Source organism: Taudactylus pleione, unplaced genomic scaffold (genome assembly GCF_031769625.1).
Source record: "Taudactylus pleione unplaced genomic scaffold, aTauple2 ptg000174l, whole genome shotgun sequence".
NCBI lineage: Eukaryota > Metazoa > Chordata > Amphibia > Anura > Myobatrachidae > Taudactylus > Taudactylus pleione.
The window spans coordinates 2,894,270-2,921,163 of NW_028284576.1; the positions used below are offsets into that span (position 1 = coordinate 2,894,270).

The 26,894-nt window shown below is 43.8% G+C and overlaps 1 protein-coding gene across 3 annotated transcripts in view; it reads right to left on the bottom strand.

Annotated features, from left to right (window-relative positions):
* DIAPH2 (diaphanous related formin 2) overlaps nucleotides 1–26,894 on the bottom strand; it is a 1,301,891-nt gene that overhangs the window by 961,520 nt on the left and 313,477 nt on the right. For all 3 annotated transcript variants that reach the window (XM_088475573.1, XM_088475574.1, XM_088475575.1), the window contains 4 exons: nucleotides 17,288–17,362; nucleotides 17,136–17,205; nucleotides 13,811–13,947; nucleotides 10,197–10,305 (listed from right to left, as the gene is read on the bottom strand). In XM_088475573.1, the coding sequence (XP_088331699.1) occupies nucleotides 10,197–10,305; nucleotides 13,811–13,947; nucleotides 17,136–17,205; nucleotides 17,288–17,362 (391 nt within the window). The remainder of the gene's footprint in view (nucleotides 1–10,196; nucleotides 10,306–13,810; nucleotides 13,948–17,135; nucleotides 17,206–17,287; nucleotides 17,363–26,894) is intronic.

Below are 26,894 nucleotides of genomic sequence, written 5' to 3' on the forward strand. Positions count from 1 at the left end.
GCTGTGTGTATAAGGTGTATATGGAACATGAATGTATTGTGTTTAGACTTGGGTCCATGTCCAATATATCTTAGGGGTTTATTTACTAAGCAGTGTTAGGAGACAGAGTGAAAAGTGATAAGGTGCCAGCCAATCAGCTCCCAATTGTCATCTCACAGGCTGTGTTTGAAAAATGACAGTTGGGAGCTGATTGGCTGGCACCTTATTACTCCTAACACTGCTTAATAAATAGACCCCCTAGTCTCTATCCTCTCAGGACCTGTATGATATAGGGGACTATTTTCTAAGCAGTGATAAGATACAGAGTGACAAGTGATAATGAAGTGATAAGGTGCCAGCCAATCAGCTCCCAACTGTCATTTTTCAAACACAGCCTGTTAGATGACAGTTGGGAGCTGATTGGCTGGCACCTTATCACTTTCTTATCACTTTTCACTCTGTCTCCTAACACTGCTTAGTAAATAGACCCCTTATTATGGTATGCAAATATTCCAAATCTGATATCCAAAATACCACTGGTCCCAAGCATTTTGGATATGGGAGACTCAACCTGTATATAGGTATTATAGGTAGAGCTAGATAATAGATATATCTCTACCTATAATTATCCCTATCTTTACCTACCCATCTGCTCCTACCTCTCTTAGGGGTCTATTTACTAAGCTGTGTTAGAAGATAAAGTGAAACAGAGGTAAGGTACCAACCAATCAGCTCCTAACTGTCATGTCGCAGGCTGTGTTTGAAAAATGGCAGTTAGGAGCTGATTGACTGGTACCTTATCACCGTTCACTTTATCTCCTAACACAGCTTAGTAAATAGACCCCTAAATATTATATATATTAATATTAGCAGCGGGCGTTTCAGTTTATTTCCGAATCTTTCCTCCAAGTTCAGATCTCAGAACGATACAAAACGTCATCTTTCACGGACATCTCAGCGCAGAAGTCCGTGAAAGGTGACGTTTTGCCTCATTCTGAGATCCCTAGTTTTTGGGAAGATTCGAGCCAAATACGAACTGCATATATATAGAAGCACTGGTAAAGTGCTAAATGGCAAATATATTTCTCCAAGGTTTCTGACATATGTATTTTAAACCCCCAGGAAATGTCTGTTTATGCCTGATCAGCGTTTGGGCTTTAAGAAAAAGCCGGATAATGGGTCCTGGGGGTGTGGATGTGAGAGTGAAGGGAGGGCTCCATCCTCAAATCCGGTTCGGCTTTTCCTGCCTTGAGTTTGAGAGAAAGCTAAATAGTACCTGCAGCTGTGGGAGGCTCATATAAGCTGTGTCAGGGTTTGGCTCAGGGTGGCATTACCTAGGGGAGATCAGGCAGTCAGGCTTGTTTAGAGACACTGTGATGTACTACCTGTAAGTACTGTGTATATGCCTATGTTTGTGGTAAGGGCAATAGGTACTACCATTTTGAGAGAGGGAATCTGTTGTTTAGTTAGTGCCCAGACAGGCTAGGATTTATTTTCATGATTTCTGCTTTTATACTGCACAATAAAAACTAGCTGTGGCTAGCTTGCACAAAACCCCCGAATCAGTGTGCTGTTTCCTGGCTGCTGCATGTTTGGAGATAGCCATCTAGCCCAGGAAAGGGACCTCCTACCCTGAACCTATCAGTTATATCTATATATATCATTTTTTATTTTATTTTTTCCTATTGTTTTAAATTGCATGTACTTTCAAATTATGCATTTCTAGAACAGTGGGGTGGAATTCTAGTCAATAATATATTTTATAATTAGTATTTGGAATGAAAGTGATGGTAACAGAGCCGTGAGGCCCTACTGGCTTGTATTGTACAAAATAATTTCTTAAAATAACAGGTAAACATAAGTCTAAATGATCTACTAATGTTTATCAATTTTTACTGGTGCGGAATATGAATTAAAATAGGTTGATGCCGGCAGGGTGATATTCAGGCTCGGACCCCGTAATATAAGCACATCACTGGATCTGCTTGGACAAGTTATGTTTTCCTACAGCTCACGGACAGGATAGAACAAGCCCAACCACTGTACATGTCCAATTTTCCATTAGCAAAGACTACGGGGGCCATATGCTCGAATTGTCTTTTGCCAGCAGAAATCCTGGCTTAATGGTTTGTGTTTGTACATTACCAGCGTACGGCACATTTCCATCAGAAACATACACCATTAAGGAGCCTTGTTGTTGTTTTTCCACCAATAGGCAGCTTTGCCAGTCTTATTAAAGGTCTGGCATCTACTGCACCTTAATGCGGCTTGGTTTTTGTTCAAGGCTGTTGGCGCTTTATTTTAAAACTGGTCATCCTGTGCCATCTACAGAGGGAAAGTTCATTTACATACTAACCGGTCTTTAAATATTCTGGGACTCGTTTGTGGTTAGCACAAAGTCCAGTTGACTGGATGCAATATTATATATATATATTTATATATATACACGATGCAATTTAGATTTGAGCTAGCACCCCCAACACACCTCTAAATCTGTCTCTGCATTTTTTATTCATTTGCACCCTACCTCTAACTGAGGCCCAGCATGTTGGTGGGCGCGGCCATATTGGGCTGGCATACTGACAAAGTAGTGCCGCTGTCCGAGATCCGCACACGTGGGCCGTTTATATTTATAAACAATATTTATCAACATTTATTTATATAATTCCAGCATATTCCTTTGCACTTTACAGTAGGATATTTAATATCGATTTTTTTTTTGTTTTTAAATCTTTTTCTCATACTGTCACTAAGTAAAAAGTTTTTCTAGATGCACAAAAATTACAATACACGCCCCATACTGCTAAACGATCGCGTCAGTCGTGGCCCTGTGCCGTCATTTCAATCTAGAAATCCCGAGAAAGTGGTTTGGCTTCAAAACTAAAACGTTGGCGTTTTTTCTTATATTAAGCTACTTCCTAAGACTGCACGAGAACCAAGTATCTTTTGTAGACAAATAATTATGCTGTGCTATATACTAGGTTATATATATATATATATATATATATATCGCTAAGGCGATCGCAGCTGTGGTTGCAAAGATCATTCCCGAGCATAGGGACGCCCACTGCTGCCTTCTCATCTGCGCATGACGGGGCTTACATCCGTAAATATCGGTAACATCGATTCACATCGAGCAGCCATCTTGCCCTTATAGCAGGTGTGACCAGCCGCAAACGCCGCAGCTCTCCTCGCCCACTGAGAGCCATCATGCTGCGAATGTAATAGCAATGGCAAATTTACGCTCGCACATGAAACGGCGTTCAAACGGTCAGACACACATCTGCGTTTTTGTGACCCCTGCCCCCCCCCCCCGTTACCACTCTCTATGCGAGCGGTTCCTCTGTGCGAACGTAATCGCATTGTGGCTTATAAGTAAACAATGGCTCGGTCTGCGTAAATATCGCCATGGCGCCAGTCTCTGATCAGGCCCCTGCACACACACTAATACAGTATCATGTAGCGCTGTCTACAAGCCTAATGCTGTGGTAATAATGTTAATCCAAGAGAATGACAAGCAGGCGGCTTCCCGTGGTATTGCAGTAGCGCACGGCTCGCCCTTGTATCATCACCTTCACCTCAAAAAAAAAAAAGCAAACACAATCACAGAATCTGTCCCTTCATGGCTCTATAACTAGCGCTTTCATACTGCCTTGTAAAGATTACAAAACTCAGGCGGCCTTAACCTTCGGGGCCAGAGTCAGCTACTCAATCATTATCTCATTCTACAAGTGATTCCAGGACTTGACTTTTTACCCTTTTGCCAACATCCATAGCTTAAATAAATACGTGCGCACAATCCTCTCTCTCAGATCATTTCCTGAGGACCTTGAAAACACAACGCAGGGGGAATCTCGTTTACTTTACGGGGGGAGTTCTCACTCCTCTTTGCCTTTGCTGTTCTTTTTTTTTTTTTTTAGTGGATAATAAATTGAATAAAACAGTGATTTAATGGCTCAGTCCTTGTATGCCCCCCCCTCTAGTTATGCTCCAAGCTTTGGGGATGCTCAAAGAGTCTGTGAAACTAGGCTCGGGCCTAACTATATATACGTACATTAGCAGGTCATGTGACCTACTGGGCTCAGGGCAAAGAGGGGAATGTATGGCCTCCGTCGGCCTGGCTGCAAAGTGATTTAGTCAGACAGGGCCGGATTGAGGGCCACATGGGCCTGGAGCTGAAAATGATTAAAGGCCTATTGTGAAAAGCAGATGAGGTGTGACCAGTGCTGTGTGGTGTGGCCAGAGCCACATGGGCATATACACCCGCTATAATCTCAACACCAATGTCTCCGTAGATATGTAAAAGAAAAAAATTTCTATTTTGTGAGGTAACTAGAAATACAATTTTACTACTTATGATTTATGGCTGACCATGTGGAGAGCAGATGGTCAGACAACATCATGCTGTCATGATGATGGGCCTATTTTTATTTGGAGGCCTGGAGCTGTAGCTCCATCCGCCCTATTGTTAATCTGGCCCTGTAGTCAGAGGGCAATCTGGAACCTTGGGAATAGGGAATGTCTATATAGTTCAGTTGACTTCTTCGGCTGGGGAGTGGTGGTATGTTCCGGTAGTGGGGCAATACTGTTCAGTAGGCGGACAAACTGCCCAAGAAACATTGCATGAAGGGATACAAAACTAATCACAAAACATATGCTTTCTGGAACATGTCTGTAGGTTCAAGGCCGGCACTGTTGTCTTATCAGGAGAACTTTGGTGGTTGCCTAGGACCTAAATGGTCAATAGGTAACCAAATAAACACGGGAAGCATGAATGTCCCTTACATGGCCACTGACAGATGAGAAACATCAGTCTGCGATGGTGTGGGAAAGCGGGTACTAGGCACTCATTATAATAACCCCCAATTAGACCCGATATGAGAGGACATTTGCCTAAATTAGTGTGCGTATGTTGGTGGAAGCTAATACGCTGGAAGTGGCATTTTTTTTTGCTACAAACACTGGTTAGAGCCATGGCCACTCCCACAGCGTTGCTAAGCCACACCTCTCATTCGATTTACAAATTCACCAATGTATGTTGTCACTGCCCTGTGCCACTCTCCCTAACAAGGGGGCGATGTCACCCCAACCATCTCTAACCCCTAAGGGAGCTACCAGTGGGAGTGGTGGTGCCGTCTCTGTGGGGGTAGGAGGGGGCGCCGATATTGCTTTTGCCGGCCCTGCGTAACTGGTGACCCGGAGATTTATGCAATGTATATTCGTTTGCTGATTGGAATCAAGTTTCAGCTCCACAGTAATTAACAGCACCCATTTTGGGGTTAATGCTCACTGTAACAGGTGTTGAATTACTCAGTACCTCGTGGCTCTCTCAATAATCCCTGCCCCCCCCCTCCCGTCCAGCATATCATATAAATGAGCCTACAGCATCTAGTATGGTGCCTCATGTTCATTGCATATCGCATTGCAATCTTTACAGTGTATTATAATTCTATTTTTCAATTTTATATCTAGGGAAGATAAGTATTTCTATCTAATATTAAATAAAATAAATCCCGCAACCAATATTATTATGGGGACTTAAAATGCATGAAGATATGTCTAGACAGTACGTATGTGGAATCTCGGCATATGCTATTATAGAAATGACGTGTTTCAGGCTCCATGGTCTAAAATATCATCCTTTACCATCAAAGGTTCCATAAGAAAAACAGCTCTTTAAATTCTAGATGACGCGGTTTGCTACACTGCAGGCTGAGCCTATAGAGAATCACTGGATAAAATATAGGTTTGACAATCGCGCGCTGAGCTCTGGATCAAGAAGTCTGCCGAGCGCTGACAGTTACGTATATCATACTTTTATTAAAATCACCATGATCTATGTGAATTAATAGAAGCAAAGTTAAGTAGCTCTATTACCATTGTGGCCTCATTTTCTGGTCATGCCTTGGGATTCTGCTTAATGGACCAATACTGTAAGTGGATTTCTTCCTAAAGGTCACGTCCACAGAGGTGGGAAAGTTATTTCCCTATTTCATGTTATGCTAAAGGTTTTAGATAAAACACAATTTATTATCATCAGTGAGAATATAAGCCCCTGTGTCAATTTCGAAACCTGTTATTCTATTTATTTATTTACAGTTTCTTATAGAGCGCAGCATATTACGTTGCGCTTTACAATTGTAAACATTAATAGAACAAAACTGGGTAATAACAGACAGATATATAGGTAGGAAGGCCCTGCTCGCACGCTTACAATCTATAGGGAAATAGTCATTGATACACAAGGATAGGTGCTATATATTGCATTTTGGTCCAGCCAGAATGCCATTGGTGGGCTGCATGATCCAGTCACACAGGAATGTCAACCAAATTTCATGAGGATGTGAGAGAAAGACGATGTGTGAGACTGTGTGTGGACTGTAAAAGGGGATGTAATTAGATATGGAAGCTATGAAGGTAGGTTCTGGAATCTGATAAGCTTGCCTGAAGAGGTGAGTTTTCAGGGAACGCTTGAAGGATTGGAGACTGGAGGAAAGTCTTATTGTGCGAGGTAGGGCATTCCATTGATTGGGTGCAGCCCGAAGAAAGTCCTGTAACCGTGAATGGGAGCAAGTAATGCATGGGGATGAGAGACACAGATCTTGTGCTGCTGAGCGGAGAGGTCGGGTTGGGAGATATTTTGAGATGAGTGAAGAGATGTATGTTGGTGTGGTTTGGTTAATAGCCTAATGTGTAAGTGAAATTATTTTGTATTGAATACGGTAACACTCAATTAAAGAGTCAGAATATAATAGGTATATTACAGGGGTACTCAATTCAGCCCAGGATATGTGGCCACGATGTCCGCATAGCGGTAGACTGCGGAGCCCTAACATCGCTAACTTTCCTGCGCACCTCTATATTACACAGGATGGGAAATTGCGGTTGTTAGTGGCAGTTGCCCTAATGGCATTTTGGGTTAGGTCACTAGTATAGGTGTAATTACAGTGAGTGCAGAGGGTGTCATTGCTATGAGGTCCAAAGGCTTAGGGGGCCCGATTCCATTGCCCACCTCCCCTGCACCCAGCCGACATCGGCATCAGTGCCGAACAGAACGATAAGAACAGGTGACACTGTATTGAATACAGAAATACAGTGTGAGGAATACACTATATCATGGCGAGTAGTTTGCAGACTGTCCCTTACTACCAAACTGCTGATTCAGTGGATGGGGCATAAAAGGAACTACGGCGCTACCAGGAACATTACATTAACTAGGCCACTACTATGGAGCAGAGAGGGGTGTCTCACTAGAAGCACTGGGGGCCCCTTTCAAAAGTTGCTATGGGGCCCAAAGAGTTCTAGTTATGCCTCTGGTCACCAGAAGCCCCCTGCTAAAATCATGTTGACATACTGTTTATTATGTAAAAAGATGATTTTTACTAGAGAACCTTGGCCTTGGATGCCACATTGGGGTTCCGGCGCGGCTAGTAATGCCGGATTCCGGCTAGGCATCCCGCGGTTTATTTTTATATGGCATAAATAACTAAAGATCCTCCTTGGAAGTTGTTCGTTGAGCATCCTAATTGTTGTACTAGGAGCAGTGAAGTGGTTAAGCGACCGGCCACTTATTTGCAGCAGATATTGGGCACAATTTAAAACATTTTCAACTCGGCACATGTGCTATTAAACAAAGCAAGCAGTAAGAGCCCAAACACAAAGGCAATAAGAATACAGCCATTATCAGTGGTTAATGTCCCAAGGCAAAGGTGGCCGTTTGTAAGATTCTAACAAAACTGTCGTTAGCTGTGTTAACAACCAATTTCAGAGGCAAAGGCAGTTAGACAAAGTTCTCTACAACAGTAAAATAGATATACAGCAGTTGGGAAGCTAATAATAGAACGGCTTTTAACGATTCCGCACTGTTTATAAATGTGCTCCATGTTAAAATGTCCGAGAATATGGTTATTGGTGGGAAGACATATGGCCGCGTAATTATAATCATGATATTACAATGGTACAAAGTGACTTGCCTCGTCTTTGGCAGAGCTGGCGCAGTGCCGATGCAGGTGCTGGATTGTGGACAAGCGGCACATAAATCACAGCTCCAAGCAAAATGCAAAACGACATATCTTCTGCAACTGACCGACAATTAGCGATGGCGACTCATCTACTGCGAGTAATGCAGTGCACGGAAAATATTTCACTGGTAGGGACTGGGGAGGGATAACTGAGCATTTGCACTTTGCTAGCAGGTTACACAGGGCTCTTGGGAACACAAAACAAATAGTATTCACAAGTATTTGTGAGCCCTGATTTAGTACTCACAAGTGATTGTGAGCCCTGATTTATTACTCACAAGTGATTGTAAGCCCCGATTTAGTATTCACAAGTGATTGTGAGCCCTGATTTATTACTCACAAGTGATTTGATTGCCCTGTTTTATTATTCACCTGTGATTCAGAGCACTTATGTATTACTCACAAGTGATTGTAAGCCCTGATTTAGTATTCACAAGTGATTACTCACAAGTGATTGATAACACTGATTTATTACTCACCTGTTATTCTAAGCACTGACTTATTAGTCACAAGCGAATGACAGCACTGGTTTAAAACTCACATGTGACTGTAAGCCCTGATTTATTACTCACAAGTGATAAAGAGAGAACTGATTTGGTATTTAGAAAGTGATCATCTTCCCTGATTTAGTGCTCACAAGTGATTATGGGTAGTCATGTAGTGCTCACAAGTGATTATGGGTAGTCATGTAATGCTCACAAGTGATTATGGGTAGTCATGTAGTGCTCACAAGTGATTATGGACAGTGATGTAGTGCTCACAAGTGATTATAGGCAGTGATGTAGTGCTCACAAGTGATTATGGGCAGTGATGTAGTGCTCACAAGTGATTATGGGCAGTGATGTAGTGCTCACAAGTGATTATGGGCAGAGATGTAGTGCTCACAAGTGATTATGGGCAGAGATGTAGTGCTCACAAGTGATTATGGGCAGTGATGTAGTGCTCACAAGTGATTATGGGCAGTGATGTAGTGCTTACAAGTGATTATGGGCAGTGATGTAGTGCTCACAAGTGATTATGGGCAGTCATGTAGTGCTCACAAGTGATTATGGGCAGTCATGTAGTGCTCACAAGTGATTATGGGCAGTGATGTAGTGCTCACAAGTGATTATGGGCAGTCATGTAGTGCTCACAAGTGATTATGGGCAGTGATGTAGTGCTCACAAGTGATTATGGGCAGTGATGTAGTGCTCACAAGTGATTATGGGCAGTGATGTAGTGCTCACAAATGATTATGGGCAGTGATGTAGTGCTCACAAGTGATTATACAGTAATATAAATACCAAATCACAGTCACTAGTAATTGTAAATTAATTGTAGACATTAATCTGTGACCATTAAATCACTCCTATTTCCATGTCTGATATAATTAAATGTCAGGGATCCGGCTCCCGTTAGTATATAATATATATGGCAGAGGGAGAGGCAATGCCCTATTTTCCTTCTGCTTTACAATTATTAGTAGACTGGCCACCCCCTTATTATCATGGCTATAACCACATTATTGCATAGCTACAGTTAAGAAATTCCTTGATGACTAATCTCCTTAGTGTGTTTCAATCACTCCATTATTCCTTACTAATTTGTGATTGGCTGTCAGTGCTGCCTGTCAGCTGGCAGAGCCAATCGCACAACAGTAGGAAGTGGGCAGTGCTCTATTCTGCATAATAAAGATTATCCAAAATACCTACCAATCAGAAAATTCCGCAGCTGCGTGAAGGCCTCCTTTATTGAAACAGATACTGTATACCCCATGTATTATAACTGGCAGAGTATAATGATATATTACAGACACAAATACAGAACCCTCTAACACAGTCGCTCACACGTTTCCCCAGCTCTCTTTCTATTCAGCGGGGGATGCTCGCTGTGTAAAGCTGGTCACACATATAAAGATTATCTGTCCAACCAGCCAACTAGTTGACTGACTACAACAAAAATCTGCAAATGTATGGGAGCAAGCGCCAATCAGCCGTCTGCTCCCAAACGCCGGAAAACAGTCATTCATACAAGTTGTTTAAATCCGTTTAACAAACTTGTCTAAACGACCCTTTGTGTCCATTTTCCAGTATTTGGGCGCAAACGTCCGATATGTTACCAGATTTTCGTTACAACCATTCATCTAATGGGCTGGTTGGAAAGATGATCTAGGGGTATGGCCAGCTTAGGGCCTATCGAAGTGTAATAGAGACCTACCTGTACATGAAGGGCTTCATGATTCTCCAAACCTTCCACTATTAGCGAGAAGCGCTCCTTGTTGTTTATTTCTGCGGCAGTGCTGATCGCCTCCAGGAGCTTTTCCAGGCTAAGAAAAATTAATCAAGCACAGGCAAAATTAAATGCTTTGACGCTCCTGAATAATTTGTAATTTGGCATCATGTGATTGTAGACTCTCGAAAATATTCCTTCACAACAATTTCTTATAAATGAACTTCGGCCAACGGTTTGTACTGACACACTATGCACGCCATTGTAATATGGATCTAAAAAGTGAAAATAATAGCGTCTAGCGGAAAATGGAACCCGGAAGAGACTGAAGACTGGGACTGGTGACCCTGTGAGGGCCAAAACTGGTGCATGGGGCAATTATTCAGTGAAATATTTGGGGTTGTCAAATATTTTGATTTACTGATCGCTATTTTTCGCCCTGAGAGGTGTGCTCGAAAGTTTGGGTTGCGGGCTCTGTAAACAGGGGATATTACTGGGCGGATTGGGAACTTTACTGGGAAGTTTGCGGCATGATCAATTTTATGTGAATACAGCAAAGAAATAACTTTTTGCGTCTAGTGGGTGGGAAAGGTTTGATCAAAGCAAGAAGTCTATGTATTGTTTATAAAGGAGCTTTAAATTAGGTTCAGCTCAATATTCACGATAGAACAGAAGCTTTCACCATATATTGGAAGTCTCACGGTTTTATTTTCCTGCCAGAAGCTTTTAGTTCCTATAATTCACATGTCCGCCACACATTATTCATGAGAAGAGTGGCGTTTACAGTACATACACTTGGAATAAATGACTGGTCTAGATTAAACCCCCAGGGCAGGGCCGCAACTAGGGGGGGCTAGAGGTGCTTATGCACCGGGTGCCAGAATGCAGGGGGTGAAAAAGGATGACTCACGGTGGCTTGGGGGCTGCAGAGTCAGAAAATGGCCATCCAAAAATGGCCGCCGCCAAGGAGGCGACAGATGCTTACTGGACCTCTAGTGTCTGTCTCCTCCTTGGTGGCGGCTATTTTTGGATGGTAATTTGCATGGACTCTGCTGAAAACGGCCATCCAAAAATGGGCGCCGCTGAGGAGGAGACAGACACTAGAGGTCCTACTGGAACTCTAGTGTCTGTTAGGCCAGCGCAAGTGCCGGGAAAAGATGCTGAAAGCTCCATCTTCTCCCATGAAACCCCCTGGCAATGAGCATAAACCCCATGGCAACGAGCATGAAACCCCCTGGCAACGAGCATGAAACCCCCTGGCAACAAGCATGAAACCCCCTGGCAACAAGCATGAAACCCATGGCAACGAGCAGGTAATTTAAAAGTAATTAGAAGCCTTACTGTGGTGCATAAAATGGTGTCGGGCAAATATGTAAGTGGCACTTTGGTAATAGACAATACAGTGTGTGGCATAATGAGTAATGGGAATTATTGTGTGTGGAATAATGTAAGTCACTATATCAGGGACGTTTGACTAGTGCACTGCCATATGGAGGACAAAATCCAGGTACAGGAAGGGAGGGGGCGCAAAATTGCTACCTTGCACCGGGTGACAGACATCCTAGTTTCGGCCCTGCCCTGGGGGCCCAAGGCAACATACTGGATTGGGACCCCTTCACCATTTTGTTAATCAGTGAAACGAAAATGAGTTATCTGGGCTCCTCAGTGCTCACAGGCCCTTAGGCAGGAGCCTCGGTTGTATAATGGAAGGTCCATCCGCCTGAGCCACTGGTTCTCAATAAATTCCTAGGCTAGTTTTTCACGATTTATTTCAACCATAAAAATGGCTCAAAAATGGCTCACATTTGTACGTACTGTAACCTGCTTTTCCAAGTTTTAGGTGGGAATACATTGCATCTACAATGTATACTGCATTCAATTATAATTTTGTCACCAACTGCAGGTTACCATGGTATTTTCGTAAAAATAGTACATGCAATTCCGACCAGGGACAGATTTCCGTGGCGTTTGTATGTTCTCCCTTGTCTGGTTTTCCTCCAGCAGTAAATAAAAAATACTTTCCAATCCATCGTCCGCTTTGCAACTACAGATCTATATGTTGTAACTAGAATTGGGAGAGTCTCTCACCCCAGAACGGGACATTTTGTGGAAGAGCGAAGTGGTGGTGATACAATCATTGACCTCTGATAAAGCTGCGCCATTTTATAGCTCTGGCATTCCGTTTTGTATTTTACTATTACATTGATTATAAATTGGCCTGTGACAATAACCGTGGTGATTCGTCCCACTCTGTGGTGAGTTTGGGGTATAAGGACGCCGGGCAGGAAAGAAATTATAGGAGACTTCACTTCTTCCAGAGAGATGTGCGACATTCCACAGCCAGCAAATATTCCGCGGAACGGTTTTATAATCTTTTCTCATCTCAGCCTGTATGATATTCCCCAGCATAATGTCGGACTAATGCACTCACGTCTCTTAAGGTTTTTCACCACATTTTATGTTTAGAGATAAAAGGAGTAAAAAAAATTGCACCATGGATTTGAATATTTAACCATATAGTAAACAATTAGCATGGTTTCCCTAATTAGTATTGATGAATATTGATGAATTCCTACACCTCACCTTTTCAAGTATTACTGTGTATTAAGAATAGTCTATATTTTTTTAAAATGCTTTTATTCATTATTAATCTTTTACTGACCAATATGCTAATTGTGACCAATATGCAAATTACCAGAGCCAGCGAAGGAGTTTCATTATATTATTGTGCCTAAGATCTCACTAATCAGTGCGATCAGCACAATCAATAAAGAATCTGGGCCTGATTCAGAGCTGCTCATAAGCGGCCGCTCGTTCGCTCTGAGCGATGTTCGCACAACTGCGCATGTGTATGGTTCTCAATGCGCATGCACAAACCAGTCATTGCGGTCGGAAATCGCGCGCTCGTAAAACAACGAGGGGCTGCTAATTTGATTGACAGAATGTACCGTTTGTGGGTGGTAACTGGGGAAGGTGCTTGAAAACGGGGGTGTGGAGATCCGAACGCAGGCGTGCCTAACGGTCAAAACGGCATTTAATGGGAGTGCATAATTAGTAAAGGAGCATCATCGACCACGTCACTTGGTTGTCTTTTAGCCTGAACTGCTTGCAGTGATAGCGGGAACTAAATCCTACCACAAGCACTGCGAGCAGTTCAGACGCCTTTCGATGTTCCCGATTAATCTAATAAATAACGGAGATGACGTGTGATGCGAACGGCAAAGGGGCGTCCTTACAAAATAACGAGCGCATTTTTCGGATGCTCGATCTGACATAGAGGCGTCAACACCCCGCAAAGAGCGAGCGCTCAATTTAAATATCCGGACCCTTTTTAAGAACGAGCGTCCGCAAATAGCGTCCGGGTCTGAATCAGGCCCTCTGTTCTGTAAAATGAAATTTTATGCTCTGAATTGATAATATTTTAAATAACTTTTACTATTATCACACTCGGGTGTAAGGCTTTTTCCTATAGCCTCTCTTTTTCCCCAATATATATATAGGTTATCACTTTAATGTAATTTAGTAATAAAATAATTGTCTGATTGAAAGTGTTGTATGGGCTACGTAAACAAAATGCCTTTCCTCGTATACACTGTACTTACATGTTGTCCTCCCCAACTATACAAATGGCGGATAAAACCTTCAAGATCTCGGTCATCATATTGGCTTGTTTGGGATCAATAGCCCTGGCCAGCAGAAGTAAGCTCCTCTCTTCTCCCAGCATCCTTTGCAGCCCATACTGTCAAACAAAAATCAGAGTTGTTAATTTATTTATCCTTAATCGTGTCATTTGTCTTACATAAACATGCTCTATCAGTACAGTAAGTAAGCTGTCAAACTTGGGGGTCTATTTACTAAGCAGTGTTAGGAGACAGAGTGAAAAGTGATAAGGTACCAGCCAATCAGCTCCCAACTGTCATTTTTCAAACACAGCCTGTGAGATGACAGTTAGGAGCTGATTGGCTGGTACCTTATCACTTTTCACTCTGTCTCCTAACACTGCTTAGTAAATAGACCCCCAGTGGCAAACGCAGGATTCCTAGAGGGGGGTTTCCAAATGCTGGATTTTAGAGTGTGTATGGCCAGTCCATGAATAGGGCATAATTAGCACTTATCCAGCTTTAATATGCGTCATACAAAGTGTATTGTGAGTCATAACTCCAGCATATACAGGACCAGCGATCACAGTATAGCCATTAGATGCGGCAGTAGGGCCATCCTGTCTGAGCTCAGTGTTTTTATTTCAGATGTGGGCACCATTCCAGAGCATGGGAGCAAGTCTGGGAGTCTGGGGGAGCAGCAGAAGAACCTAGCACTGCCCTGGACATATATGTACATCTTGGTCTCATCATGCACTGGATAGTGTATTATTATATGGTATTAATAATTAAGCCTATTGATGGTCTATACATAGCAGTGTACCCTTAACAGTGTTTTCCAGATTGAATTGGCGCACAGGTGTATTTATTACTGGCTGGCTGTTAAAAGATCCACAGGTGGTGCTAACTATTTCATTTGTGATAGTGAGAAGAACATGCAGCACTAGTAAAATTTTATGTTCCGATTTCTAATGTGGGCTGGGGAGGGGGGTTTCCAGGCAACCGGAACACCCCCCCCCCTGCGTTTGCCTATGACCCCTATGTCTTTCGTCTGTATATTCCATAAGAAACTATGAAATTTAAAAATAAAATGTGTGTAGCATCAGTCTGTAGCACTGAAAAAGTGGAACTTGTGTGAATGACTGTCTAGTCTCATGGGTAACACACAATCTCTATAGACTACAAAATTCTTACTTCGTGATCTTGTATTATTTATTGTATTCCATTGGTACATTTTCAATGAAAACGATTTATAAAATAAAGTAACAAACACTGTAGGTGGATTCGTCCATGTAGTACAAGCAGGTATGTACAGTACAACTGACTTTGCTGTGCGTCATCATTTTAGCTTTTGCTCCCTCTAACAAAACTATTGGGCATTAGTTGTGGAATTTGAAGTACATAATAAATATTAATTTAGATTTGAACCAAAGCTGCCGTGGATAGGGAGTAAAAATAATATAACCATTTTTCCTTCAAACATTACATAAGCGAAGAGAAAAGCTGGTTTTAAAGGGCATTTTGTAACACACATATGGTATTTCCTATATTGTAACATATTTAGATACATTGCTGCAAATATTGTCATATACACTATAAGTGGCTGTGCCTTTGGGAAGCTCAGATCTACACCAGGAAAACTGAATGGCAAAGTTGTGTTAGTACACAGAATTATTCATACGTAATAAAGTATGCAGCAACCAAGTAACGATCTGTATTAAAACTAAAGAGGGAGCGCGTATTCTTTTGAAAAATGGTGCAAACGCTGGATCATGCCGCTATGTCCCCGCCCATTCCTCTGGCGTAAGACTGGCTCTATGGCTTCCATCTTTCAGTTTCAACCATGTCTTCTTGCTTATCGCACCCAGATACATACAACGTATCCAGAATAGTTTTATATCATATACTGGGCCTATGCAAATAAACTCTATGATGATATAAAGACATTGCTGAAGGAAAATGGATACAAAAAGCAATGCATTTAGTACAATTGCAGGAGGACACATGAGCCCTAACAGTGAAGCTATGTGAAGATGATAATTCTCATTTACAGACTTCAGCTTTTCCTATTTATAGCTGTACTGTAGGAGATTTGGTGTAAAATAAGTCACACAGGAGGAAGACAGAACACACCAGTGATCTATGGTTCAGACATATTCCTCAAACCATCACATACAGCTTTTGTGCCTTTTAATTCTCCGTTTATATGAAACGCCTGACATTTTAAAATTAGCTATCACAAAGTAAGAGACGGGGGGGGTAATTATATATAGATTACAAAGAACGGGGAGAGCAACGATGGACTGATTCAAGAGTGTGCTGAAATGAGCATGCCCGGTATGCTACTAACTGAACTGGACTGCGGTAGGCCTCTGCCCAGATGCCTCCTAGGAGTCTAGGCCAGTAGAGTGCACAGAGATCGGTGACATTCCAGATGGGGCGACACTGTAAATAAGTCCTATGCTAGTCGCCTTTCAGTCATTGCTGGGCACAGCTACTTCTCTCCTGGTCTGCGCTCTGAGCATCCTTTACTGATCCAGGGCCATATTAACAATGCGGAGGGTGGGACTACAGCTCCAGGCCACCACAGAAAAATAGGCCCATCAAGACTGTATGATGATGACCAGCTGGCCTCATGGTTGGCCATAAGTCATACATATTAAAATTGTATTGTTATTTTCTTTACAAAATTAGGCAATTTTTCTTCATTTACATATTTAGGGAGACATTGGGGCATATAGTGTAGCGGTCACATGGCCCTGGCCACACCCACAGATCACAGGTTACACCCACACAGCAATGGCCACACCCACTCAGAACTTGTCACTGCTCCTCCTCTTCTGGCATCAGGGCTCTTGATCATTTCTGACACAGGCTCCTGTGGCCCTTAATACGGCCCCGTACTGATCCAGGGGATAGAGGTGCCAGGACGGAGGAAAATCATTGTGGGCACACAGAGATCTGCCCAGTTTTGCAGGTAGCATGCTTGCATAATTTCTGCACCATTTCAGTCACTCTGTGCTTCCTTCATAAAATAAAAACTTTTTGGGACTTTGATGACCAGGTTTATACGTTTTATGGCCCTCTAAGGTCAATGCCATCATGTAATATGTGGTTTTGTCTCGGTATACAGATTGTACTAGGCGATAAATGGTTTGTAAACTTATAGAGACAGAAAGCAGCTTATTGTAATCCAGTAATATGTTTAGTAACGGTTGCCTTCATTTGTCACTACAGCGTCCTTAGACATGACCCGTGTGTGGAGAAGATGACCCGTCCACCTGGAAGAAAAAAAAAAAAAGAGGCCACGCGTTTCGCCCGCACCCACCTTATTGTTCATGAACGCCTTCAGGCACTGGATGAGTTTGTGCTGATTCTTCTTGTCAATATTCTCCTGCCTTGGGAGGAAACACAAGACGGATGTAAGACGGTACCTAATAAGCGGCAGATTGCTGGTGAGAATTGTGATGTGGATCTTACTGTTTTTTGTCCAGCAGTTTCTCCAGCACATCCAGGAGGAGCCCCAGGCCTTCATGTCCAAAGTTGTTAACCCAGCTGTTAGAGAGAGGGAGAATAATTATTGCACTTTTACTTCAGCCGAGAAAACTAAAAGCTTTTTCCAGTGTCTGACTGTCAGATAGGTTTTATTTCCTCTGTGTCTATTTGGGAGGGTTCAAAGCACGGTCTCTAAATTATACCCTGCTAACCGCAAACATTTCAGATGACAATGTACTCATGTCAAAGATGGAGGTTACAGCGATGCCATACGTAAAAAAAAACAGCGCACTCAAATATATATATATATATATATATATATATATATATATATATAATGTCAGTGTAACCAGAGTGGATGCAAAGGAGAGAGGCACATTACATAAATGGGGCAAGAACGGAGGTCGCACAAAGTTAGGCTGAGCCCAGGTGAACATCTTTTTTTTTTTTTTTTATATAAAATGTATTTGTTTTTTCTACAATGCATTCAACAGTTAAGACAATGAGGATTATTTTGATCATTATTACTAATTGCTAGGATCATTCAGATGGTCTCTGATCTTTATATTTGGATACTGGCCAAACGGGCATTTAAAGTAGATCGGCGTGAATCCAGGAAGACGGTTACTAACACAAGTGGGCTACAGTCAGCATTCTGGAATATTGACAGATCTAGCATCAATATTATTCTATAGAGTAGGGGTGGGCAATAAGCAGCTTCCCCTCTGCTGTTGTAGAACTACACATACCAGCATGCCCTGTCACAGTTTTGCTATTTGGCCATGGTAGAACTGTTGCAAGGCATGCTGGGATTTGTAGTTCAACAGCAGCTGGAGGTCTGCTCATTGCCCACCCCTGCTATAGATGAAAGTCTATATTCAGTATTCTACTTTATCTATGCCAGCCATAAAGGTTCCCCCTTTTCTCACAGATACCTATAGATGACATATACCATGACTGTGCACATAGGTCAGTAGGTAAAGCTGATGGTAGACTTTCCAAGATACAGGGGCCTATTCATCATCACTTAATTATTACAAAAGCAGGTGAAAATAAACAGTTTCACCTGCAATTGTAAACATTAAGTTTTTGGGCCATTCATTACAAAGGTAAAGCAGGAGACATCACAGATATGGGGACAGAATTCATCAAGCTCCGAAAATATTATATTTTCGGAACTGGACTCCTATGGGAAGGAGTCCCGGGTCGTGAAGAGAGATCCTTTCGGATCCCTCCACCCCTGTCCAGATCCTTCCGCCGGACATCGGGGCTCTTATGCGCACTCCCGTCACTGCTCCGAAAAGATTCATTGCTCCGAAAAGGAGCAGTGAACCAACTCGCGGGAGAGCGGATTTTCGCATCAGCTGTCACCGCGCAGGAGCAATGATGAATTGCTCCAGAATCTGCGGCGAGTTAGTATGTTATTTATCGGGATAATTAACATCATGAAGAGGCCCCACAGTATGTTGGCAGCACTGACAGTTACATATGCAATCAATATATTATTTACATAGACAGACTGACAGTCACAGCTATGGAGTGGCAGTCACACACTGTGCACAGACAGACGGATACACAGGGCTCAGTAGCTGTTCTACATCACAGCAGTTCTTTAAAAACACTACACGGAGAAAAAAAAAAAAGAAGAGTAGAGGAGCTGTTATTATGTTATTACACCTTTGCCCAAACTCTAAACATTCCACACAAAAGGTTTTGCAACCGACAATGTATGTGTTGCAGATAATGCATAATGACATGCAGTGCGATAAGCACAGCAGACACAAACACCCAACAACATTAAGCAGCGCCAGCAAACTTAGCAAGTTGTAACGGGGCAAGCGGAAAAATTTACACTTTCCGTGGCAGAAACCAATGTAGGCTATATCAGGTTACACAATTCTGGGCCTGATTCAGACCCACTCGCGAGCGGCTGTCCGCTCGCAAGTGGGTCGATGGTCTGCACTGAGCATGCGCACGACGGAGGGAGCTCCGTCGTGCACATGCACCAGACACGACGAGCGAAGGACTTTCCTTCGCTCGTTGTGTCCGATCAAACGCCTCCCGTCAGAAGCCGGCCCACTGACATCACTAGTGATGTCAGTGGGAGTGATTTTGGCTCTGATAGAGCCAAAATCACTCCGGAGCTTGCGGTTGAAAACCTCAACCGCAGGCTCCGGCTCGCAAATTCGATGGTCGCGATGGTCACGACCATCACGGCCATCAAAATGCACGCTCGTATAGCCTGTGGGTGGTGACCCACAGCTATACGAGCGTCCAGGAGGACGCTCCATGAAAATGGAGCCCGGCCCTCATGCAGAGCGTGCGCTCTGCTCAGAGCGTACGGCTCTGAATGAGGGCCTCTAAGCGAGTACCCTCAACGCTATTTTAAGGTGTATGTGTGTGATGGTTAGCATTACTGCCTCACAGCACTGAGTTTCTAATGGTGCATACACACGGTCAGATGAACGATTTGAACGATTGAACGATTTCTGACTGCATTAAAATGAATGGAATCGTCCAAATCTGACTGCAAACAAATCGGATGTCAGATATCGTTATCTGACCATCGGGAACGCGCATCGTTCATCTGACAACTATGTCAAATATGTCAGATTTTTCTTCAGATATGAACGATTGAACGTTTTTTAAAATCGTTATTGTACAGATCTGAAGGAAAATCTGACCGTGTGTATGCACCATTACCTGCCACTGCCCTAAATGTGTGGCGTTTGTATGTGAGTGGTGAAATATTCTTCTCTGTAAAGAATACATACACATAAAAAACCAACAAGTTGCGCCCCCAATAATGCCCAAACTCAGTAATGTGATAGTACCAGCATTGAAATTAAATGGGCTTATCTGAAAATGAGTGAAGTCCATTGACCAAATATGGTCAATGGATATCTGCAGATGACCACAGGGGAAACGTATGTATCTCATAGCATAGTACGGTTTAAAAAAATTGTAGGTTTATTAAAAGTAACAAATTCACAATAAAACAAAATTGCATATCTCATGCAAAAGATACTAGGAGCCCGTTAAGTTGGTATAACGATCGGTTCCTCCTTCTGTCACGATGAGATCTACAGAAGCAGTAGCATCTGAAACTTCTAGATCCACCGTGGGATGCAACAACTGACACGTTTCATCCTGGGCAGGACTTCTTCATAGGGAAATCCTGACCAGGATGAAACGCCTCCGTAAAGCTGCAAGCAAGCAAATATATGGTTAAATTAGTTGGGAAGGTAGATGAGCAGCCTGGCAAGCTGGCTCAGAGTGGTAGTATATATACATAACATATACAGTATATATTGTAATATGAATGGGGTAGGGGTCCCTCTCCTGGGATAGACGGAGGCCTCCTTACACACAGCAGCCAGGAAACAGCAGTAGTCATGGGTCTTCGTGAAAGCTGGTCGGCACCAGTGTTTATTGTGTGACACCAATAATCAAACAAACAAAACATAAAAATAAACCCTAGCCCATCTGGGCTCTAGCTAGACCAGTAATTCCCTCTCTACATGTGGCAGGGCCTACTGCCTTACCACAAACATAGTACATACCAATGTCACAGTGTCAGAACAAAACCTCAATGTCTGTTCTCCCTAGGGTGCATGGGACACTACATCAAAACTCTACACAGCCCTTATGAGCCACTTCCAGGTGTAATCATTAATTAGCCTGGCCTCAGGCTGAAAAGCCCAACACCTGAAGTGGCCCTGTGGATGGAGACCTCCCTTCTCTCTCACACCCACCCCCCCAGGACCCATTATCCAGCTTTTACCAAAAGCCGACACTCAAATCTGCTTGGTAAAACAGACTTTTCCTGGGGGTTTAAAATACATATGACAGGAATCTGGGACACACATACATGCCATCCCCAACTTCTCCAGTGCCTCTATCACAATATATACATATATACATACACACACACGAACTTCAGTTGTGTTGATATTTAATAGATGTTTGGTGTTCCACTCCCTCCCATCTGCCGTCCCACCAAGCATGCTTCCATACTTACCCTGTTCCTGGTGGCCGGCCGAGTCTTCTGCAGAGCTAGGGTCTGTCCAGTCTCCCTCACATTTGGAGCGGTTGGCGGGGCAGTGCGTGCCCCAGCTTCCAATGCTCATGCAGGTTGGAGAAGGGAGAGACCTTAGCAAATTATTATATAGATTATTCTCATGAACCTCAACATACTTTGTACTTATAAAAAAATATAAATAAAAATAAAAAATAACATAGGACCTGAGGGCTTAATTTTGAGAGAAGAGAAAACCCTGCTAGGAAGTACGATTTCACTCCTTGAAAACGTCATGCTGCACAGGGGCAAATTTATAATGTATGGAGGTGGGAGAGGGGCCGCGTCATGGCACATTGATAAATGGTGGAGCACAATGAAGCACAGTATGCAAAGTATTGTACACAAATAGGCACTCCATACATCCCAGCAAGGCCCAGGTGCAAATTTGCTCCCTTTATCTGGATATCGTCCTAACTCAAAACGAGGCAATTAACATAACAGATATTTATTAAAAATAATGTGAAAACGAGGCTTCGATACAGTGATCAAACTAGAGATGAGCGGTTCGGCTTTGCTGCAAAATCAAATACACCCAAACTTTGGGGTTCTGAGAAGAACAGAGTCCCGAATCGGCTCTTCTAGCCAAGTTTTTTCTACTGAATAAAAACCGGATATTGCGTGTTTTGGATTGCATGTAAGTCCCTCTCTCGTGATTTCCGCTGCCGAAAGGTGATTAAAATTGGCTGGAAATGAATGTTATTGATGTTAATACTATAGGAACAAAAACAGGTCCCGGTTGCATCATTTTAGATGCTTTATCAATTTTTAAAGAAATCCAAAACAAGAACAAGACGATGATTTTAGAACATACATGCCGACAATTCTTGCGTGGGATCCAGGAGGGGGCTGGCAGGTCCGTCCAGAAGGGAGGATGGGGGCAGTTCAAATAGGCGAAGCGGACGCGTGCTGATACGATTGTGTCATAGCGGCCCCGACCCCGCCTTATAATGTCAATATTACTGGCATTATAAGGCAGGGGGCGGGGCTACGCTAACGCAATTCAGCGCGAATCGCGTCATCGCACCCCCGGACCGCCCACTTTTGCGGCTGGTGCAGGGTTTTTCGGGGTGCCAGCAGCCATTCCGGGGGACTTGCCTAGTCTTGCGGGGTGTTGGGAGCAGCACCCGATTTTCGGGAGGCTCCCGACAGTCCCGGGAGAGAAGGTAAGTATGTATTAGAACCAAAACCAACACACGAGGGTCTGTGCACATCTCTAGGTCAAACACCTCCAATTGCTGAGTGGATTTATTTCCACACAGTTAAGGTTAAACCAGAATAAAACCTTCAAAGTTTTCAAGTGACAAAATCAGAAATGCCTTTTTTTTTCCTGGTACAATAAACGCCCCAGAAAAACAGATTTGTTTTACATAGGATGCACCTACAGATTGCCTCTAGTTAACATTCCCAGTGACAACGATGATTTACAATCGTTTTACACTCCTACGTATTTTTTTTATTTTTTTTTTAAATGAATTATATGAGCAGATGTTATACCTGGAGGTGTAAAATCAAAACCGTTTATTAAAAACAATCATAAACACTTCATCTTCTTTCCCAGTTCTTTGACAACACGGAGACAACAAAAACTCAGACAGACAAAACTTCTGGAAGCTCTCCCCAAACTTTACTCAATTTCAGAAAGAATCCCAGTCTGTACAACCGCCGTGATGGTAATGCACTAGGGAGAGATGCCACAAAGATGGCCGCACAAACGATCCATCTTCCGTTAAAATGGTACATGATTCGGACACGGCCACGGCCGTCCTTGAGTCTTTTGCTGCAGTTGCAACCGTGACTTTATGCTAATGATGCTACAAAGCCCATCCCCTGGTGCACATCCGTCTGTCCGAATGTGCGTGGACTGAGACGGCCACTCGCAGCATCTATAGACGGTACATTACCACCTGGCATGTCTTTAGACGCAACACTGCTCTCACCTTCCAAACTTGCACTACCCCTATGACAGGTGCAGTTTTCTCTGTCTGATGGTGGCTTCCTGTGAGAGCGTCTGTGCATCACGCCAATGTCTTGCCTATGACACTCCAATAAGATGCAGCATTGCCCTTGCGTCATTTTAGCCACCCCCGCCACCTCATGTTTGCCGTCCAGGAATGCCTTGTGCATTTTGGCTACCGTGCAATAGAGGCGAAAGGCAGTGCACCTCAGCCACAGCCCCAAGAATAAATATTAACAGCTGAGGGAGGAATTTCCACCCCTGCAAAGAATCAACTTACTGTAGGTAGAACTACCTCCTTTTGATTGTCCTAGTACTGGTCCCTTCCAAAGATGGAGACCTGGTCCTCCCCCTATAAGATAATGACCAGTTTGCCGCTCCCAAAAAGGAAAATGCTAGTCAAGTCTTGTTGTGCCAAAATTGAGCTGCCGAGGAGCACTGTCTTCTGCCTGCTGTTCCTCCCTTGTTGGAAGAGATCAAAAACATTCCAATGAAATTCAGGAAAATAAAATTTTTATACTAACCAACTTTGTCGGTGGGTGGGAGGGATCACAAACTGGAAAGAGAAAGATGGTTCCTCTTCCAAGATATTTATACAGAACTAAAACCCGCCCACTAGGAACTACTCTAACTCTATTGACAGCTAAATAATACATCAATCACTAGTTTTGCTTCAATAAAAAAAACAGGAGCTCGTATCCTCTCCAATTCAACACAAGCTCTCGAGTATTTTTTGATCTGCGACCTTGTACGGACAAGCAATGCATGCTCAGATGAAAAAACATTGCTCCCACTGCGTCCGACATCGCTGCTGCTGGATATATAGGCAGATACAATATTATTGCTGATATGGATTTATTTTAAGGACATCCAGAACCTCACTGTTCCTCTACCAGGGAACCTCCATCTTGCATGTTGTGGGTAGTCCCATTCTACCAGTCAGAGTTAGATTGGTGATAAGGCAGTCAGACATTCCACCTTGTCCATCTCTGCCATTTGGGTTTTGTCCTTCTTATTCTGAGATTATTACCGTAGTTTAGTAACATTTCAGCAGAGAGCAGGTCGCTTCCAACAAGCCCTTGACACATACAGTGCAGACCGATACACTAGGAGAGTGGCTTTTAGATAATAAATCAGGAAAGCAATAAAGTATAAGACTTGACGTTTACTCAGGACATAAAAATGGCCCCATACTGTGCTTCCTTTTAGCACCTACACAAGGCAGAAGAGTCTCAAGAAACAGTTCCCAGTTGTCCTGCAAATTTGGACTCATTGAGAGGGATCCTATTAACCGTGGTGACAACTTTGCTCTTTGGTCCACACTACCAGCTAAATACAATACAGTAATATTTTGTACATGTATTTTCGGATTAACTGCGATTTTGACTATCCATGTCACCTGTCTCCTTGTTTACCCCGGATCATCAGGGTTCTACTGTATTTAAAAATAAGACCTGTAAGGCGTGATAGCATGGTCTACAAAGCTTTACCCACTGGTACCCGGAGTATTACATGGGCCGCCAGAGTAACAGAATTTTCCACCCCCAGAGAGACTGTTTCACACTCTTTGGACTCATCATTGTTTTATGATTAATATGGGAAGTGTTATAAACAGCTTAGTGAGCCAATAGAAATGGTTAGGTAAAGTTTAACATGCTCCCTAAGGACAATATACAAATAAGCCACTTCCATTCAAGACAACAGATTTTACTCTTATACAGCTGCCTTCAGACACGACACTAACCAATGTGGTGCCCTATGCAAGATTTTGGCTAGTGTCCCCTAGCAGATAACCCACCACCAAACTTAGTGTTTATACCCGGACACCAAAAATATCACATTGGTTTTGTACGGTGTATGGCCGCATTGTAGTGCCACACCAGTGGCGTAACTAGGGTATTTGGAGCCCAGGGCAAATGTAAAAATGGAGCCCCCCCCACCCCCACTATGTGCGTGTACCGAAGGCGGCAAAAAATGGCCATGGTCACTTAAAAATGGGGCGTGTCCACATGACATACCCCTTTATCGTCACATTACTTTCCATATGCACCTTAACCCCAGTAGTGCCCCTTATACAGTACCCCCAGTATCCAATGTCCCCAGTTGTGGTCCCTCTTATGCAGGCCCATAGTAGTGCCCGTTATACAGTATCCCCAGTAGTGGTCCCCCTTAAGCAGCCCCCCATTAGTTCCCCTTATACAGTACCCCCAGTATGCAATGCCCCCAATAGTGGTCCCCCTTATGCAGCCCCTCATTAGTTCTCCTTATTCAGTGCCTCCAGTAGTGGACCCCCTAATGAAGGCTCCCAGCAGTGATTTCCCCCCCCCCCTATCCAGTGCCACCTGTAGTGGTCCTCCCTATTTAGTGCCCCCAGTAGTGGTCCCCCCCAGTGCAGTGCCCCTAATATTAAGCCCCTTATACAGTGCCCCCAGCATTAGTACCCTCCCATGCAGTGCCCCCAGTAGTGGTCCCCCCCAGTGCAGTGCCCCTAGTATTAAGCCCCTTATACAGTGCCCCCAGCATTAGTCCCCTCCCATGCAGTGCCCCCAGTAGTGGTCCCCCTTATGCAGGACCCCAGCAGTGATTCCCCTATCCAGTGCCCCCTATACAGGGCCCCCTGTAGTGGTCCTCCCTATTTAGTGCCCCCAGTAGTGGTCCCCTAGTAGTAAGCCCCTTAAAATAGTGCCACCAGTAGTAGTCCCCCCCAGTAATGGTGCCTCCAGTAGTAGCTCCCCCCAGTAATGGTGCCCCCAGTAGTAGCTCCCTCCCAGTAATAGTGTCCCCAGCAGTAGTAGCTCCCACCAGTAATAGTGTCCCTAGTAGTAGTAGCCCCCAGTAATAGTGTCCCCAGTAGTATTAGCCCCCCTAGTAATTGTGTCCCCAGTAGTAGCAGCCCCCCCCAGTAGCAGCACCCCCCAGTAATAGTGTCCCCAGTAGTAGCAGCCGTCCCAGTAATAGTGTCCCTAGCAGTAGCAGCCCCCCCCAGTAGTAGTGTCCCCAGTAGTAGCAGCCGTCCCAGTAATAGTGTCCCTAGCAGTAGCAGCCCCCCCAGTAGTAGTGTCCCCAGTAGTAGCAGCCCCCCCAGTAATAGTGTCCCCAGTAGTAGCAGCCCCCCCAGTAATGATGTCCCCAGTAGTAGTCCCCCCAGTAATAGTGTCCCCAGTTGTAGCAGCCCCCAATAATAGTGTCCCCAGTAGTAGCAGCCCCCCCAGTAATGGTGTCCCCAGTAGTAGTCCCCCCAGTAATAGTGTCCCCAGTAGTAGCAGCCCCCCCAGTAATATTGTCCCCAGTAATAGCAGCCCCCCAGTAATATTGTCCCCAGTAATAGCAGCCCCCCCAGTAATATTGTCCCCAGTAGTAGCAGCCCCCCCAGTAATAGTGTCCCCAGTAGTAGCAGCCCTCCCAAGTGATAGTGTCCCCAGTAGTAGTAGTCCCCCCCAGTAATAGTGTCCCCAGTAGTAGTAGTCCCCCCCAGTAATAGTGTCCCCAGTAGCAGCTCTCCCCCCAGTAATAGTGTCCCCAGTAGTAGTCCCCCCCAGTAATAGTGTCCCCAGTAG